This window comes from Vicugna pacos, chromosome 11 (genome assembly GCF_048564905.1).
Source record: "Vicugna pacos chromosome 11, VicPac4, whole genome shotgun sequence".
Classification (NCBI taxonomy): Eukaryota; Metazoa; Chordata; class Mammalia; order Artiodactyla; family Camelidae; genus Vicugna; species Vicugna pacos.
In genome coordinates, this window is record NC_132997.1 from 97379227 (window position 1) to 97395315 (window position 16089).

Sequence of the window (16089 nt, forward strand, 5' to 3'; positions counted from 1 at the left end):
TGACCGCATGGGCAAATTCAAGATGACTGTCAGAGCTGACTGTGCTGTTCTGCACGTAGCCCCCTCCCTCCACACACATACCTGAAACTCCGCTTTAAAAGTTCTTACCCGCCGATCAGCAGTGGGGAATTGGCCTTTGGACAGAAGTCTGCCTTCTCCTCCGGTTGCCGGCCTCCAGAATAAAACTTTTTTTTCTACCAACGCTTGCCTCTGGAGCGGCGAGCAGCCGACCCGAGTTTCGGTAACATCATCATTGTCGTTACCATCCCCGCTGTTAATTTAACCCTGGCTCTCGGCTCACCCAGACCTCCTGTCACTGATGTGGAGAGGGACGCGGTGTGTCCGAAACTTCGCAGCGCTCAGCCTTGTCTGGGCCGTGTTCTTCCCACGTGACCTTGGACTCACTTGTTAGCATCACACAGAGCAGGCTCGGGAGCAGTGTCCCTGGCCGTCTGGAGTCTTCCTCTAGGCAGGACCGTCAGCCTGGCATGATCGGGGATCCCGCTGAGGGCTCGGATTCCGTGGTTCTTTATTTGGTACTTGGTGCGGACACAGTGGTCCTGGTTTTTCTTTAGTATTAGGCTGTCCTTGCCTCCCACCTGTTCACGGATTCCCCTTGTACCTGAGGGGATGCGTTGCCGTGTTCACGGGGCTTCACTGTGGCTGACACGCAGCAAGCTCGCCCCCCACTTGCGGTTTCCCGTGAGCAAGGTCCCTGCTGCCTGGTCTGTGTCTCTCCCTCTGTGAGACGCGCCTGCAGAGGGAGACTCCCTTATCTCTGGGAAAATTAATTACTTAAAATGGCCTTAATTAAGCAGCAATGTGGTTAACTTAAGTGTAAATGAATGTGGTGGCGCTGTTGCCCTAAATTCATCGTATACCCATTCAAACATATCCTCACTAATCTTCAAATTTTAATCATCTTTTTCCCGGTCCTTGTCTTCTCCTGGCTTGGACAATGTTAATTGCATTTTAAACTTCCCTGGGCTCTGTAAATTCCCGAATTCAGACGGAAACTGGGCGAATAAGTTAACATAACTTTAAAAGACACACAGTTAATGGCATCGTGTCTGCTGTCATTTTTAAGTCCCCGAGTCACATGATGAACTACTTACACTTTGGTTGCCCTGTTGTCACACTTACGGGGAAAATCTGGAACCGTCTGGTCTTGTTCTCTCCCTGGTTCCTCTTACCTAATCTGTTAGCAGGTTCTGTTGTGCACGCCTGGAGACGGTTTCACATCTCTCCCTCTTCTTCCCGTGTTCAGTGGTACCACCCAGGCCTGGGTGCCCCGTCCACCCCTTACCTGCTCTGCCTGAGTTTATTCCTTCCCATTTTCTTTGTGTTCTAACACCCTGTGGGCCTAGAGCCGTGAACTGACTCATCTAAGGCCACAGGACTGTTGATGGGAGCCAGGGCCAGAGGGAATCCCAGCCTGCATGGGTCTCCTTTCAGTCTGTTTTGTTTTTTTTTTAATTTTTATTGAAGTATAGTCGATTTACAATGTTAGTTTCAGGTGTCCGGCGAAGTGATTCAGTTATATACATACATATATATTTTTTCTTCTCAGATTCTTTTCCATTATAGGTTATTATAAGAAATTGAATATAGTTCCCTGTGCTGTACAGTAGGGCCTTATTTATCTGTTTTACATACAGTAATGTGGGTCTGTTAATCCCCAACCCCTGATTTATCCTTTCCCACCCTCCTTTCATTCTGTTTAAGGATGCTGACGGACTGTGGGTTTTATTTCACTTATTCAAGGCCTCCCTTCTGTATGTTTATAACTTGTAGTGGAAAGAGAACGCTGCTGATAGACTGAGAAAAGTATTTACCCATTTAGTAAAAGATGTAGTTTCTCATTTTGATGGGAAGTGAAAATGGTGATTTTGGTCCTCTGGTGGGTGGATAGCCTTGGAATGAGGGCAAATGTCGAAAGAAGCCCTCTTGTGGCCCCGTGGGAGGGCTCCCCTGCAGAACACGCGTGTCCCTGCACTTCTGCGCCTGCAGCCAGATACCCAAGGCTCCAGCTCTCTGCAGTCATGTTTCTGTGTCATTTGCCTGGGTGGGGTGGGGGGTGGGGTCATGCACCTTATTTACATAAACTGTGACAAGCCAGGGCCTGGCACCTGGTGAGTCCGTTGGCAGGAACGTTGGGCTGTTAACAGATGGAGTTAAGTTTTGACCTTTGCAAAGCTTTTACAATCAGAAAATGATGAGCAATGACACAAAAGTAACGAGGTGGCTCAGGCTTAAGTAATTACGGGGTTGACAGAGCCCTTGATGTCTGGACCGGAGTGCCTCCTGGTCAGGGTGCTTTCATTCCCCCGCCGTTTATATGAGACACAGACTAGGTGGTGGGTGGCGCAGTGGACTAGAATGAGGGTGTTATGCTGGACGGGCCTCAGGTCTCCTACTGGGTCTGAGAGCACGTTCTCCCTCTGGAAGGAGAGCGGTGGGGCACTAAATGTGGGGCTGTTGCAGGGTTCCACAGGTCACGCCGGGTAGGCAGTGAGCACCAGCTGGGGAGCGAGTCCCCGGGTTTGGGTCCTCGGTCTGGGGCTCAGACCGTTTGAGATCCTGTGTGGGGACATGAAGGGGTTCTGTGCATGGGCCCAGCCGCCCAGGAAGATCTGGTCCAGGGATCTCATTCAGCCAGTCTTCTGTCCCGGCTGTGGGGACCCTTACTCCTTTGTTTTAATTGTGGTTTTTTTCTTTGGAAGTGGGGAGGTATCTTTTTTATCTGTCTGTCTGTCTGTCTGTCTGTCTACCTACCTATTTAGTGGAGGGACTGGGGGCTGAGCCCAGGGCCTTGTGCGTGCTAAGCGCGTGCTCTGCTGAGCTATACCCTCCCCTGTCCTTCTGTTTTTAAGAACCACTTGATTGCGATGTGGCTCACATACCAGAAAATACCCTTTTAATTCGTACAGTGCAGAGGTTCTCACTGTCTTCACAGAGTTGTACAGCTGTCCCCACTGTCTCATTTCGGGCCATTTCCATCACCGGAAAAAGAAAAACCCCTACCCATTAGCTGTTACTCCCCACGCTCCAGGCAACCGTCTGTCTCTGGATTTTGATGATTCCGGGTATTTTATGTAAATTGAATCAGACAATATTCGGCCTTTTCTGATTTGCTTCTGTTGTTTCAAGGCATGTTGTGGCATGTAGCAGAACTGCGTTCCTTTCTGTGCCTGAATAGTCAATATTCTATTGTATGGATATGCCACGTTCGTTCATCTGTTCGTCCGCTGATGGACATTTGGGTTGTTTCTGCGTTTCGACAATTAGAAGTACAGCTGCCATGAATATTTGTGCAGAAGTTTTTGTGGGGGTGTATGTTTTCCATTCTTTTGGTTGCACACCCAGGAATGAAATTATGGGGTCACATGGTAAATCTATGTTTAACCCTTTGAGGAACTGTCAGTCTGTTTTCCAAAGCCATTGCGTGGTTTTTCATTTCTACCAGCGTCGTGTAAGAGCGCCAATTTCTCTGTATCCTTTCCCACACATAACTATTGTCTGTCATTCTGAAAATAGCTGCCATGGTTTGGGTGAAGTGGTGTCTCACTGTGGTTTTGATTTGCCTATGTCCAGTGCCTAATAATGATGTCACCATACTTCATTCCATTTTATGGCCAACAGTCCATTGTACGGCATTCTGCCTCAGCTTGATCCACCCCACAAACAGGGAACTCATTCCTTCCAGTGAAGTCCTTTTTGTCCATCCTACACATCCTTCAGGGGAGGATGGGGCTAGTGTTCAAAGCCCCTTTCTAGGGTGACAAAACTTTGAAGTCTTCTGAGTTTTTCTTTTCTGAATTAGATTTATGATGTTTTGCCATTCTGTGCTGCAGTGTTTATTTGGTGAATCGTAGTAGGCTAGAAGAGGAATTTCTACATTGCTGTTGAATAAACTGAGCACTTCCTGGCTCTCTGCTCTTTACCCCAGCTTCAGACTCATACACCTCTTCTGTCCTCGGGCACCTGCGTCTGCAGAAGGGCCTTTATTGTACTGGAAATTGCTCCTTGTGTGGCTTTGGCCCACTTGCTAGCCCGGGTCCCACACTCAGAGTGTCCGAAACGAGTGAGAACCAGTCTTCCCCGAGCTGCTGTTGCACTGTTTGTGATGAAAAACAGGAGAAGGGTTGGAGAGATCCCATGGGAGGGGGCCCTAGGCAGCTCCCTGCTGCCCGTCCTCCTCTGCTCGACTCAGGGTGGCGTGCCTTTGTTCTAAATTTTCACTCGTCTCAGATTTTTGTTGTGTGCATCTAATGGCTGCAAAAAACCCCTGAAGTTCCTAGCTTGGTGGGTGCTGTTTGGGAAAGGTGGGCGTTTGCAGGATTGCCAAAAATGGGCGTTGTTTTCAGTGGGGAAGCTGGGCGGGTTTGCTCTGTCTGCTGACCTGTTGTGTCTCTCTAGTTCCTCCAGGACACCTTGGATGCCCTCTTCAACATCATGATGGAGAACTCGGAGAGCGAGACTTTTGATACATTAGTGTTTGATGCCCTGGTAAGACAGTGTTTGCATCTGCTCAGATATTAAGTTGCACTTTCATGCTGCGGCCTTTGAAGCTGGGGGCGGGAATCCATCGCAGTGACCTTGAAAGCATTTCCAGTTGTAAACCCAATCAGAGCAGCTGAATTGAGAGGCAGAAAGTTTCTTTCACTGTAAGGCTGTATGTAGTTAGGCAGATGTAATGTGTGGGGTGAGATGAGGGAAACTGGTCGACCAACTTCTTCTGTCTGGAAATGTCATCGCTCCTTGGTGTACCGCACGGTGCCAAGGTTTCAGATGACGATTCCAAAGTCATCTGCCTTTTTTTTTTTTTTGCTAACATGGATATTAATCTCACAGGTATTTATCATTGGACTGATTGCTGATAGAAAATTTCAGCATTTCAATCCTGTTTTGGAAACCTACATTAAGAAACACTTTAGTGCAACGTTAGCCTACACGTAAGTTCTTTTTTGTTGTTTTAAAACCACTACTTCTTTTTGTCTGTTTTTGTAAGAGTCTTTTCCATGTACTTTTGCCTGTAAGTCTGGATTTCCCTTCCCCAAACTGAATTTATTGGGATAATTTTTATTATTCTTTCCCTCTTAACAGACCTAAAATTCTTGCTGAAAGAGGTATGTGAGGAAGTATCAGAACATTCTTGAATAAATTCTTGTTCTTCTTCGTACCTTTCATTTGTCTTTGAAATTTTCAGTTTGTGTTTGATGAAACGGATACGTGGGTGCCGAGTGCCTGCCACACCGCGGCTTCCCGACAAGCGTTTGATGAGTGAATAAATGGATGTGTTCCTGTTTTGAGATGATTGGTTATTTAGTGTGAATAAAATTCAGTTTTGTACTTTCCAGTGTATCTTTTTGCTCTTTAAAGAGTGCCTTTCCCTTTGTTCCAGAAGCTGCAGCTGTGACTAACTTAGATTCTTCCTGCCTGCCCGTCTGCCCCCACGCCGCTAGACATGCCCCCTGGGTCTGGTGGGACGCGCCCCCGGGAAGCCTGGTGTGGATGCCCCAGCCCGGGGACCTGGCTGCCTGGGCTTACGTTTCCACTCTGTCCCTGACAAGTTTAAGTTGATTAACATCTCTGAGCTCCAGCCCTCTCATCTGTAAAACAGCAGGACCGTAGGGTTCCTTGAGGATTTTAATGAGTTATTACATGTTGAGCGTTTGGAATAATCCGTGGCACTTAGAAAGCGCTAAGCAGTAGTTAGGTTTCATTATTATTAGAATTATTAGGGCGAGTTCCTTGTTCTCTCACAATGGGATTTGTTGGCATGTATTCAGACTTCTTATTGTGTGAGTTGCAGTGAGAAAGACAGACTTAATTTCTTTAAGAACCTTCCCCCTAGAATCATTAGAAATGATGGAAGTTGGAAGTAGTGTCGAAGCTCCCGTCTGTGTCTTGACCATGCTTAGGTCAAAACCTGTCATCCTTGCCTGTTTCTCAAGCCCAGCAGTCCTGTCCCCGGTTCTTTGCTGTCTGCTTGAGCACATGTTTACTGCGAGGCTGTGGGTGGAGCCCCGATGGGCAGAGAGCTCCGATGTCCTGGCGCACACAGGACAAGTTGTGACAAGCTTTGTGCTTGCTCGCTAATAAATGTTTGTTTAAAACATTCTGTTGTCTCGCTGGAGAGGCCCCGCTTGTCTGCACTTCGGACGGTTCCTGACAGACCGTGGGGAGGTTCTCATCAAGTGGCACCATCTTGCTATGGCCGCCAAAAGGGTGCCCATGCACAGCTTAGGAGGTGGCCTGTGCGCGGCTCTCAGTGTGACATGACCGCGTGTGGGTCACCTTCATGATGTTCCTTCTTTACTGAGATACGGCCAAACAGCTCTTCTCAGATTAGAGTTTGTACTTCAGTTTCAGAAACTCAGAACGGTGACAAGGTCACCGTGCTATGTTCCAGATGCTCCTGTTGGCACCCCCCTCCCCTACAAGAAGGGTGCTGTTCCGTTCTCAGAGGTGGAAGACGGAAAGCAGGGAGCATTGGGCAAGTTACTCAGTGGGAGACACAGGAAGTACCATTTTATTTTCAAGTTATGATGAGACTGAGTTGTGAGTTAGCGTCCGCTCATTCATTCTCCATCATCTGCTGAAAAGGACATTTTAATTTCAGCAAATAAGTATTCTTGTCATGTTTGGTAGAGGAACAACCCCAAGTGGTTCTTCAGCAGCGTGAATCTGAGTGTTTTCTCCTTGAAATGCCAGAGGAGGTAACTGTGATTCGCACAGTTCCAACCCAGTCATGGAAGGCTGTCTCCACACTAGTGAATGCTTGCCGTGTCCTCTGGCCTGGGGGGACGTTCTGGCACACAGTGTTATCCCAGCAGGTCCTTCCCCCGCTCCCGTCTAGAAGTCTTGGCACGAATGGACTTAGGTTAGACTTCCATCCAGGTTGTTTCTCACTCTTTCCTTTGATAAGCATTGAGATCGGCAGCCTTATTTCACAAAGAACACCAAGAGAAGAAATTAAAAATGACTGTAGTGGGGGAGGGCCTAGCTCAGTGGTGGAGTGCATGCTTAGCGTGCACAAGGTCCTGGGTTCAATTCCCCAGTACCAACATTAAAAAAAAAAAAAAAAGGAACCTAATTACCTCCCCAACCTGGCAAAAAAAAATCAAAATTAAAAAAAAAATAAAGATGATTGTCGGCGGAGGGGTTACTTGTTAGCATCCCGGCTCTCAGAGAGCAGGAGCTCCTGCATCGGTAGTTTATGATCAGAGAGAGCGGCGCTGGTCCAGGCGAGGAGGGAGACATCAGCTTTGGGGGGCTGGTCTTCCAGAAAACCAGCAGGACAGGCTCCTTTCTGTCCCCAGAGCTGTCTTTTCCAGAGCTGGTTCAGGCTTCCCTCTCCCTGAACCAATGCCCTGTTTGGTCAAGTACCAAGGAGTTTTGTCTTTCTGTAGTTACAGATGGCCTGGCTCACATGGATTGGGGTCTTTTGACTTCAGATTTATTTTCTGGTTCTGGGTCATTCTCTTAGTAAATCATTCCTTCTTATTATTCTTTGATTTGATTAATCTTTTGGAAGAATTTCCAAAAAGTATTTCTATGGAGTGTATATTCCTTGGGTAGCTGTAGGTCTAAGAAGAAAAGATGTGTGGTCCAATCAGTTTGGGAAAAGAAATTCAACTCAGTGAAACAGGTTTTCAACAGGACATGAGATGTTCTGCTGTCCCCTGAGAATCACCTCTAGACATCTAGGAGCAGATGCCCTTCCCAGCGCTGGGGCCAGTGGAGCCTGTGGGAAGGGATCTTTCTGGTCTACCTTCTTCAGTGCACTGGTAGGAAGGCTGTTCTAACAACGTCAGGTTTCTTTCCTAGACTTCCGCAGCCTGACTACTGTTAGACATGGCTTTACATCCACTGAGTCCCCCAAAAGGCTTTTATTGTGATTTATCAGTAAAACAGTTATTCTGAGGGCTGTTCGGAGGTTATCTACCAGCAGAGTTACAGTTGCTCTTTGAGTGTCTTGTAATAACCTCAAGGAAGAGTCTGGTGCGTCCTGGCTCACAGCTTAACCAGGAGTGCTGTCAGGACCCCAGCAGGTTATTTTTATGACTGTGATGAATGTTTCAAAGCCACGGGGAATTCTTATAGATTACATAAAACACTGGGGAGTGGAGAAGTTTGGCTAATGAGTAATCTTGTTGGTTGTCTTCCTACAGGTTTTACATATGCTGCTATCTTTTGGAGAATTACAGTCTAGCCCATGAACTAAAAGCTGAAAGTATACTGAAGTTAATTTAATTGTTGCTTTATGATTTAGAAGGCATCACTTTGAGGGTCATCCTTCTGAACGATGAACAGTGGTTATTAGTTTATGGGCCAGTAGTGGTAGAAAATGTAGAAGTTCGGGCAGAATTAAAAATTGGTTATTACTACTGCTGCCTCTATCATTTGGAAATAATGCACGCTCAGTGAAAAAAAGGGGCATCGTGAAAGTAGATACGGCTACAAAGGAGGTACCTTTAATTCTGTTATTAGCATTGGGAAAGCTGGTTTACCTACCGAATCCTGGGCTTCTCCATCTGTAACTTAAAGATAAAGTCCAACACTTACCTTACGGTGTTGCTGTGAAGAATAAATTGCATAATACATTTAAATGCTTAGAAAAACATCTAAAACGTAGAAAGTGCTCGTTAAATGCTCAGATCTCACTCCTCTGAGAATTACTTTATGGGTCACTTTTAATCTGTTCAGAATACATTTCACAAATATGCATATACTAATAAGTGTGAAGCAACATAAAAATAACCCACCTGTGTATTTCTGTCCCAGTTAAGAGTTGAGATGCTGTCATGTTCTGAACTTGTTAATTTGTGTTTCCACCGTGACCAGGAAGCTGACCAAAGTTTTAAGGAACTATGTGGACAATGCTGAGAAGCCGGGAATAAGTGACCAGCTGTATAAAGCCATGAAAGCTTTAGAATACATCTTCAAGTTCATCGTGCGCTCCCGGATACTGTTCAACCAGTAGGTATCAGCGTGCTGGCTCTGCGGAGGAGTTTCAGGAAATCCTTTCCTTCCTTCCTTCCTTTTCCTTCTTCTTTCCTCTCCTTTTTTTCCTTCCTTTCCTCGCTTTTTAGCAAGACGCAGCAGTGACAAATAGCCGTGCTGGGGTGGGGTGGGGGTTGCCCACCCCTCGTGACTGCTCCCCAACGCAAGCACTGAGCTTGAGTCTCGGGTCCTGTTCCTGAGTCAGAAATGTGTGGCTGTGAGTCAGACATTGTCTCCTGAGCGTGTTCACAATTCTTCAAAGGTAGTGCAGGGTGAACACCCAGGGTTTGGAACTTCTTTTCAGTGTATCTTGTACAGAAAGAAGCCCCCATAGAACAAACAAAAGTGAAAGAAATAAGCCACAACAACCAAAAGCCAAAGTCAAGGCAAATCACCTCACTTGGGAAGACTTCCTTCAACTGGGATCATGTTTTATTTCCAGGGAGAGACTCCCACCCGTGGCTTTGCCACGTGAGTGGACACTGAGGGGTCCTAGCTTAGGGATGGGTTTCACACACAGTCTGGGTGGATCTCTGAATTGTTTTTGGACTTTGAAGTGGACTGAGGTAATCATAATGCTGACTTCATTGTTCTATAGAGGATGTCAGTATTTTTCCCTGGACATCAGTAGATGAAGAACTGTGCTGAGATCAATGAGCTTTCAGTTGGCCCTACCATCTTTAAGTCTCTGAATGAAGGGATGTGAAAAGGGGTAGGCTGGGTGTGGGGTGTCCAGGCGGACGCCCTCTGCTGCTGCTTTTGGAGGACGGCTGCTTTGGGTGGCCTACAGTGAGCGCTGTTGGTTCGTGTGGGTTATTTGAGGTTGATGTTCTCATAGTGAGTTCTAAACACAGAGGTGGACTTGAAGGACCAATGTCCCCCTGATTTTGAGAATGCATCACCAAGCGTGTCAGTGAACACTGGGAATCGAACGAGTGTGGACACATACCAGGGCTTCCCTGTTGACTCTCCACTTGATCTTTGTTGGCCTCATGTTGGCTTCTCCAGAAGGGCCGGGGGAGAAAGGGGAGGTACTCAGAATCCTATCCTGTGCACACCATGGTGCATACAAAGCCAGAGGAGCGAGCTATTGAGTGTGTAGAGCTAAAAAAGTCACAGATGGGGTCATACCCACCACTGACCAGCGGTCACAGCCCCTGCGTTACTGGTCAGGGCTTGTGTCTGCTTTGTTTACTCTGGGGTTCCTAGATTTAAACAGCAGTCTCCACACTGCCATGTTTATGTGCAAAGACCCACGGTATGAGGCCACTGTGCTTTTGTCCTTGGCTAGACATCACAGGCACACTCTTAAATTTTGCTTATTGTGGATATGTGTGAATCTTGATGTGGGTTGAAGCTTTCTCTTTTCTTAGAGGTCAGAGCCACTGATGATTTTCTGTCAGCTGTGAAAGATGAGCAAGTGAATTCCTGCATTTTATTTTATTTTTTCAAAGAAATTAATTCTCTGGAAGTAAACTTCTTGGCATCCTCTATCTTGCTTTTATATTTATCTCCACTCATTTTAAATCTTTGATTACTCTAAACCAAAATATACACTCAGGTGAGAGGATGGACTAGAAGGAACAAAACAGGTGATGTGGATTATGTCATGTTTCATTTGAAAAAATTTTAATCTTGTATGATGTGTGATCAACTTGACACTGGGTCAGGGGTTGGATAATGCCCATCTCCTTCCTAAGCACACTGCTGATCTTCCTTCTCATTTAGAGATTAACAGTCAGAAGAAGTGTGTGCACTGATGGTCAGTGTGTTTCTGCTATTGTTGTAAACGCTATAATCTTTTACAAAATAATGCTGCTTAGAAAAGATTGGGGTCACCCAAGTGGACCAGTAGCAAAATCATTCCTGTCTCTCCTTAATCTCTTTCAACCTCAAAACACAAATGGCATGAGATCTTAGAACCATGGTCTAGAAATGTTACTGAGTTTGATTGATCTTATAGAGGTGAGGAATGTGATTGGCTTTGTGTTACAGAAAAATCCAGCTTAACATCACTCAGTGAGATGAGGCTGACTTTTTAAAATTGTTTCCACTTGACGTGCAGCCCAGAGGAAGGGTCCGGGGTGCAGGCTCTTGTTCTCTGGTTGCTTATTTTGGGTCCTTGGCTCCTACCTCTCTGCCCTACCGTTCTTAGGGGTCTGTCTCTCTATCTCGTGGCCCCAAGGTGGCTCCTGCCTCTCCTGGCATCATGACTGCATTCCAGGCCACAGAGAAGGGAAGGTGAGGGATAAACAGCTCTTCCACTTACTCTCCTTTTAAAGAGCTGTCCCCAGTCCCTGCGAAGTGTCATGTGCTGCCATCTCATTGGCCAGAAATATGTCACCTGATCACCCTAGATCCAAGGGAGGTTGGAAAGGATTTTTAGATGGGTTTATTGATGCTTTCAGCAAAGTCAGATTTCTTTATTTAAAGTAGTACCGGAGAAATATACACTGGATGGGCAATTAGCATTCTCTTTCTCATACTTTTAACCAACAGTTTCTGTTACCTGACAGCTTGGAACATCCTTAACTTATCTGGGATAGAAAATCCTATTTAATTAGGCCCCTCACAGCCTTTCCTCTCCATCAGCTTGGGATTAGCGTGGGGGTCAATCTCTGAGACTCCTGTCTGTAGTATCTCTTTAAGTCATTGGAGCAGTAAGTGGTCCACAGATGTGATTCAGTTCTACTGTGTTGTGCAGAAATGGAGTGAAATACTCTGCAGACCCTTGCTTTGAACCAGGAAGTGTTTTGTGTTTAGACATCCTTTGGAATGCCTTTGCTTTGGCCTTTGACAGCATGGTGTTGGCAGGGACTGTGATCCGCGTGCCAGCCTTTGTCCTGGAGTGGGAGGAGCCAGGCTTCACCCCTCACTGAGTGTCTTTGCTGGGATAACATGTTTGTCAGGAGCTGAGACTGTCCAAGACGAAAAATGCAAAGAAGTGAGAAGGCAAGTAGCAGCAGTTGCCAAAAAGCAGTGAAGCTTCCGGAACCATCCAAGACCCTTGTCTGAGCATTCCTGATCTCATCTCACCAGATACAGTAGTGACTGGGGTCCTTCCTTCCCAAATGCTTAATGAGCTTTGGAGCCCTGCCTGTCTCGGACTTTTATAGTTTTTTGACCTTAATTTTTTCTCCAAATGCTTCCTAAATGTGTGTCTTGGCTACCTTTACAGTTCTTGAGGGCAGACAAGGACATACATTCCTCTCAAAACTTAGAACACAGTTGTAGCCACATTGTCTAGATGTGATAGTACTTCTTAAAATTAAATCTGTAGTCTGAAATTACCGAGAAGAATCTATGGTAGGAAAAAAAATATGACTTTAAAATCATAGACAAAAGGGCTGAAGCCTCTTAGTCATGTCTTGTCCTCACCCCACCCCTCACCATCCCATTTCAGTAGTTCTTCATCTGTCTTATCAAAAGCATTGCATTTAGATGAAATAATATTCCTATTTTGTAAAGGCTCCTTAAGGAAAAAGCCATCCTCTGTCCTGCACAGATGTCTGTGATGTTTGATTCGTGACGAGTTCCAAGCAGCTCTGGTGCGTGGTTTTTCAGACGTGGGGGATAAATCCAGCTCGGGTTCTCATTTTCTTACCTGCAACACGTCTATTACCTTGGGAGAAACACAATTGCACTCATAGCTGGAACTGACAAGTGGAATGAACTTTTGAGGTCTTTTATATTTCTCCTTTCAGACTGATGCACTCTGTTTTCATATAGTGTAGTAGCTTTGTAAAATTCCACACTAATTGACAACGATTATTCTCCCAAAGAACGAAGAGGTGGAACTTTGGAGATGAAGATACTGAAACTTATCATTGCCGCCCCCACTGTCTCTCTCACCATGCAAATCCATACTTCTTGTTTTGTTTAGAAAGCTCATTTTGTTTAGAATTGAGAACAGCGGTTTTAAAACTCTGGTCTAAAGACATTTGGTTCATGAGGAATCCACGGAAAGCTTCCTGACTGCCGGGGGCATTTCTCCGCTGGTTTTGTTGTCTGTGTTTTCTGTGTGGGCAGATCACATGAGCTGGAAAGCCAGGAAACAGGCACGTTCTGCACAGACCTTCTAACTGCAGTCACTGAAGCTGCTTGTTGCTGAGTTCCTCTTCTTTCTGGTGCTTTGTTGAGTGTCTGCCTGTCACCTGGTGTTAGCTTGGTGAATAATTAGTCATTGATCATGAGTAAGTTGTTGCAGATCTGTCATTTTGCTGTCATTTCCCAGATTCCAAAAATAGAATGCAGTTAATACACAAAGATCTAGTTGTCCCTTGTCAATGAACAGTTACAACATTTACAGAGAGCAAGGTGTGATAACTAAGTTTTGTCTGTCAATCTACTGATATCCCTCTTGAGTTTTCCTCTTATCCCTTCCTCCACCTCAAGGTGGGTCAAACACGTGATTCTTCTTGGTTTATTTAATAAAACCAAGACAGTGAAACTCTAGAGATTTCCCTTTCATGAAAGAAAGATGCTTCATCAGGATTGCTATAAAATACTAACCATTTAGATGTTTTAAACATGGTGATTGAGAAACTAATAATTCAGTTTTCATTCTTGAGGAATTTTCGGTAGAAATTTAAATATAAGAAAGAGCCATTAATTATACCTTATGGATTTTTAAGCTGTGTTATTGGGGGCATGCAGCTTTAGTGCTGTGACCTTCTTTTTGTGGATTTACTCCTTATAATGAAAAGGTTCCCTTTATCTTTTGGTTAGTATTTGCATGGAATGCCATTTCCCATTCTTTCAAACTATCTATGTCCTTATATTTAAGGTCTGTCTCTTTTACACAATGTAGAGCTCTATTTTTATTTCATCCAGTCTGAAAATCCTTTTGAGTATTTAATTTACACATAATGTAATTAAATAATATATTGGGTTTATTTCTACTATTTTTTCTATTAATTTTCTCTTTTACCTGTGTTGTCTGTATATTTCCCCTTTATTGCTTCATTTTTCATTCTTTTTTACCTATCAAAATTTTTGTTTTGTCATCCAATTTTCTCCTCTCTTAACATGCTAACATTCTTTTAACTGTTTTTTTTTAAAATGATTATCCTGCGGATGAGAGCATTCAAATCTGACTTATTACAGAGTAATTCAAATGATTACTTTTACCATTCCCTGGTCATACAAGATGTGGTTAAGAAAGGTGAAGACTTTAGCTCCCTGTACTTCCTCTTTTTTTGTGTGTTGTTATTGCATGCATTTCAAGTCTACATGTATTTTAAACCTCGTAAGATGTTACTATTTTGTGTAGTTAGGATTCAGTCAATACATTTCATATTTATCATTGTTTTTCCATCTTTCTTTCAGTTTTATATTTCTCTAGAGGATAATTTTTCCTTTAGTCCAGAGAACTTCGTGTAGGATTTCTCTTGTTATAGTCTGCTGCAGGTTTTGTTTGTATGAAAATCATTTATTTCATCTTTGTTTTTGAAGGATATTTTCATTTAATATAGAGTTCTAGATTGGCAGTTATTTTCTCTTCTTGATGTGATTCTGCTTTCTCCTGGTTTCCATCACTTCTGGTGAGAAGTCAGCTATCAGACTGAGTGTTACATCTTTGAAGGTAGTGGTATCTTTAAAAATTTTTCCCTAGCTACTTTTACCATTTTCCTCTTTTTCTGTGGTTATTAGCAGTTTTACTCTGGATGGCATAGGAATGCTTTGTTTTTTATTTATCCTCCATTGGATTTTCAGAGCTTCTTTTTTTAAAAATTAAAAAAAAAATTTATATTTAAGTATAGTCAGTTACACTGTATCTATCCCTGGTGCACAGCACAATAGCCCGATCATGCATATACATACATGTATTTCTTTTCATATTTTTTTATTAAAGGTTATTACAAGATATTGAACATAGTTTCCTGTGCTATACAAAATAAATTAAAAAAAAAAACACCTGTTTTTATATATAGTGGCTAACATTTATAAATCTCAAACTCCCAAATTTATCCCCTCCCACCCCCTTTCCCTGGTAACCATAAGATTATTTAGTAACTTTGCAAGTCTGTTTCTGTTTTGTAGATGAGTTCATAGTGTTCCCCCCCTTTTTTTTAATACCATATATGAGTGGTATCATATGCTATTTTTCTGTCTCTTACTTCACTTAGAATGACAGTCTCGAGGTCCATCCATGTTGCTGCAAATGGCATTATTTTATTCTCAGAGCTTCTTGAATTTAGGAGTGATGTCTTTATTAATTTTGGCAAATTCTTGGGCATTATCTATTTGAATGTTGCTTTTGTCATTTTGTAGTCTCATCTCCTTCTCTAAGTTCAATTTCATGAACATTAGTTCTCTTCCTTGTGCCCTCTGTGTCTCTGACACACTGTTCTATGTTTTCTGTCTCTGTGCTTCTGTTTATTTTCCTGTCGATTGTCTTCCATTTCATTGCTTCTCTTTTTAATTCTGTCCAATCTCAATTTAACCCATATAATGAATTCTTAATTTTAGGTATTATATTTTTGTTTCAGAATTTTCATTTGATTGTTTTTTATAGATTGATTTCTCTACTAGAATTTTTATTTTATCTTCTATTTTCTCCATTTCTATTTTTTAGATTTCTAGTTTTCTATTTTTTCCACCTTTTTCTCTATTTACAATATAATACTTATATTTATTTTGACATTCTTGTTATAGGATGTAACTACTTGTTAACTACCATGTCTTGATCACCTGTGGATCTGTGTCTGTTTTCTTCTTTTCTGCTTTGATTTGGCCACATGTGTTTTTCTGTCTTTAGTGATTTTGTTTGAATGTAGTATTGTGAGTATGTAAAACTGTCAAAGCTCCTAATGGTGTGATCTTCTTCCAGAGGTAATTCATTCTTTCCCCTTCTAGGCAGAGAAAGTGGGCCTAAACCCTGACTATACAGAGGCTGCTCTGAGTCAAGGCTGTGTGTACTCTTGGCAGCTCTCAGTCTTACATGGTTTTCCTCTGGTTTCCCAGGGTTTTCAGCTGAGCATCTGCTGTGTTGTCAGGGGCCCCTCTCACTGGCATTTTCCAAACACTGTTCATTATCTCTGGAGACTGATAAAAACTCCACTCTGCCTTGCAGATGTT

General features: G+C 43.6%; 1 protein-coding gene across 3 annotated transcripts in view; it reads left to right on the forward strand.

The window, feature by feature from the left end:
* DOCK1 (dedicator of cytokinesis 1) overlaps positions 1-16089 on the forward strand; it is a 480997-nt gene that overhangs the window by 104669 nt on the left and 360239 nt on the right. For 2 of the 3 annotated variants that reach the window (XM_072972106.1, XM_072972108.1), the window contains exons 20-22: positions 4420-4509; positions 4855-4955; positions 8851-8985. In XM_072972106.1, the coding sequence (XP_072828207.1) occupies positions 4420-4509; positions 4855-4955; positions 8851-8985 (326 nt within the window). The remainder of the gene's footprint in view (positions 1-4419; positions 4510-4854; positions 4956-8850; positions 8986-16089) is intronic. The other variant, XM_072972107.1, reaches the window with a different exon arrangement.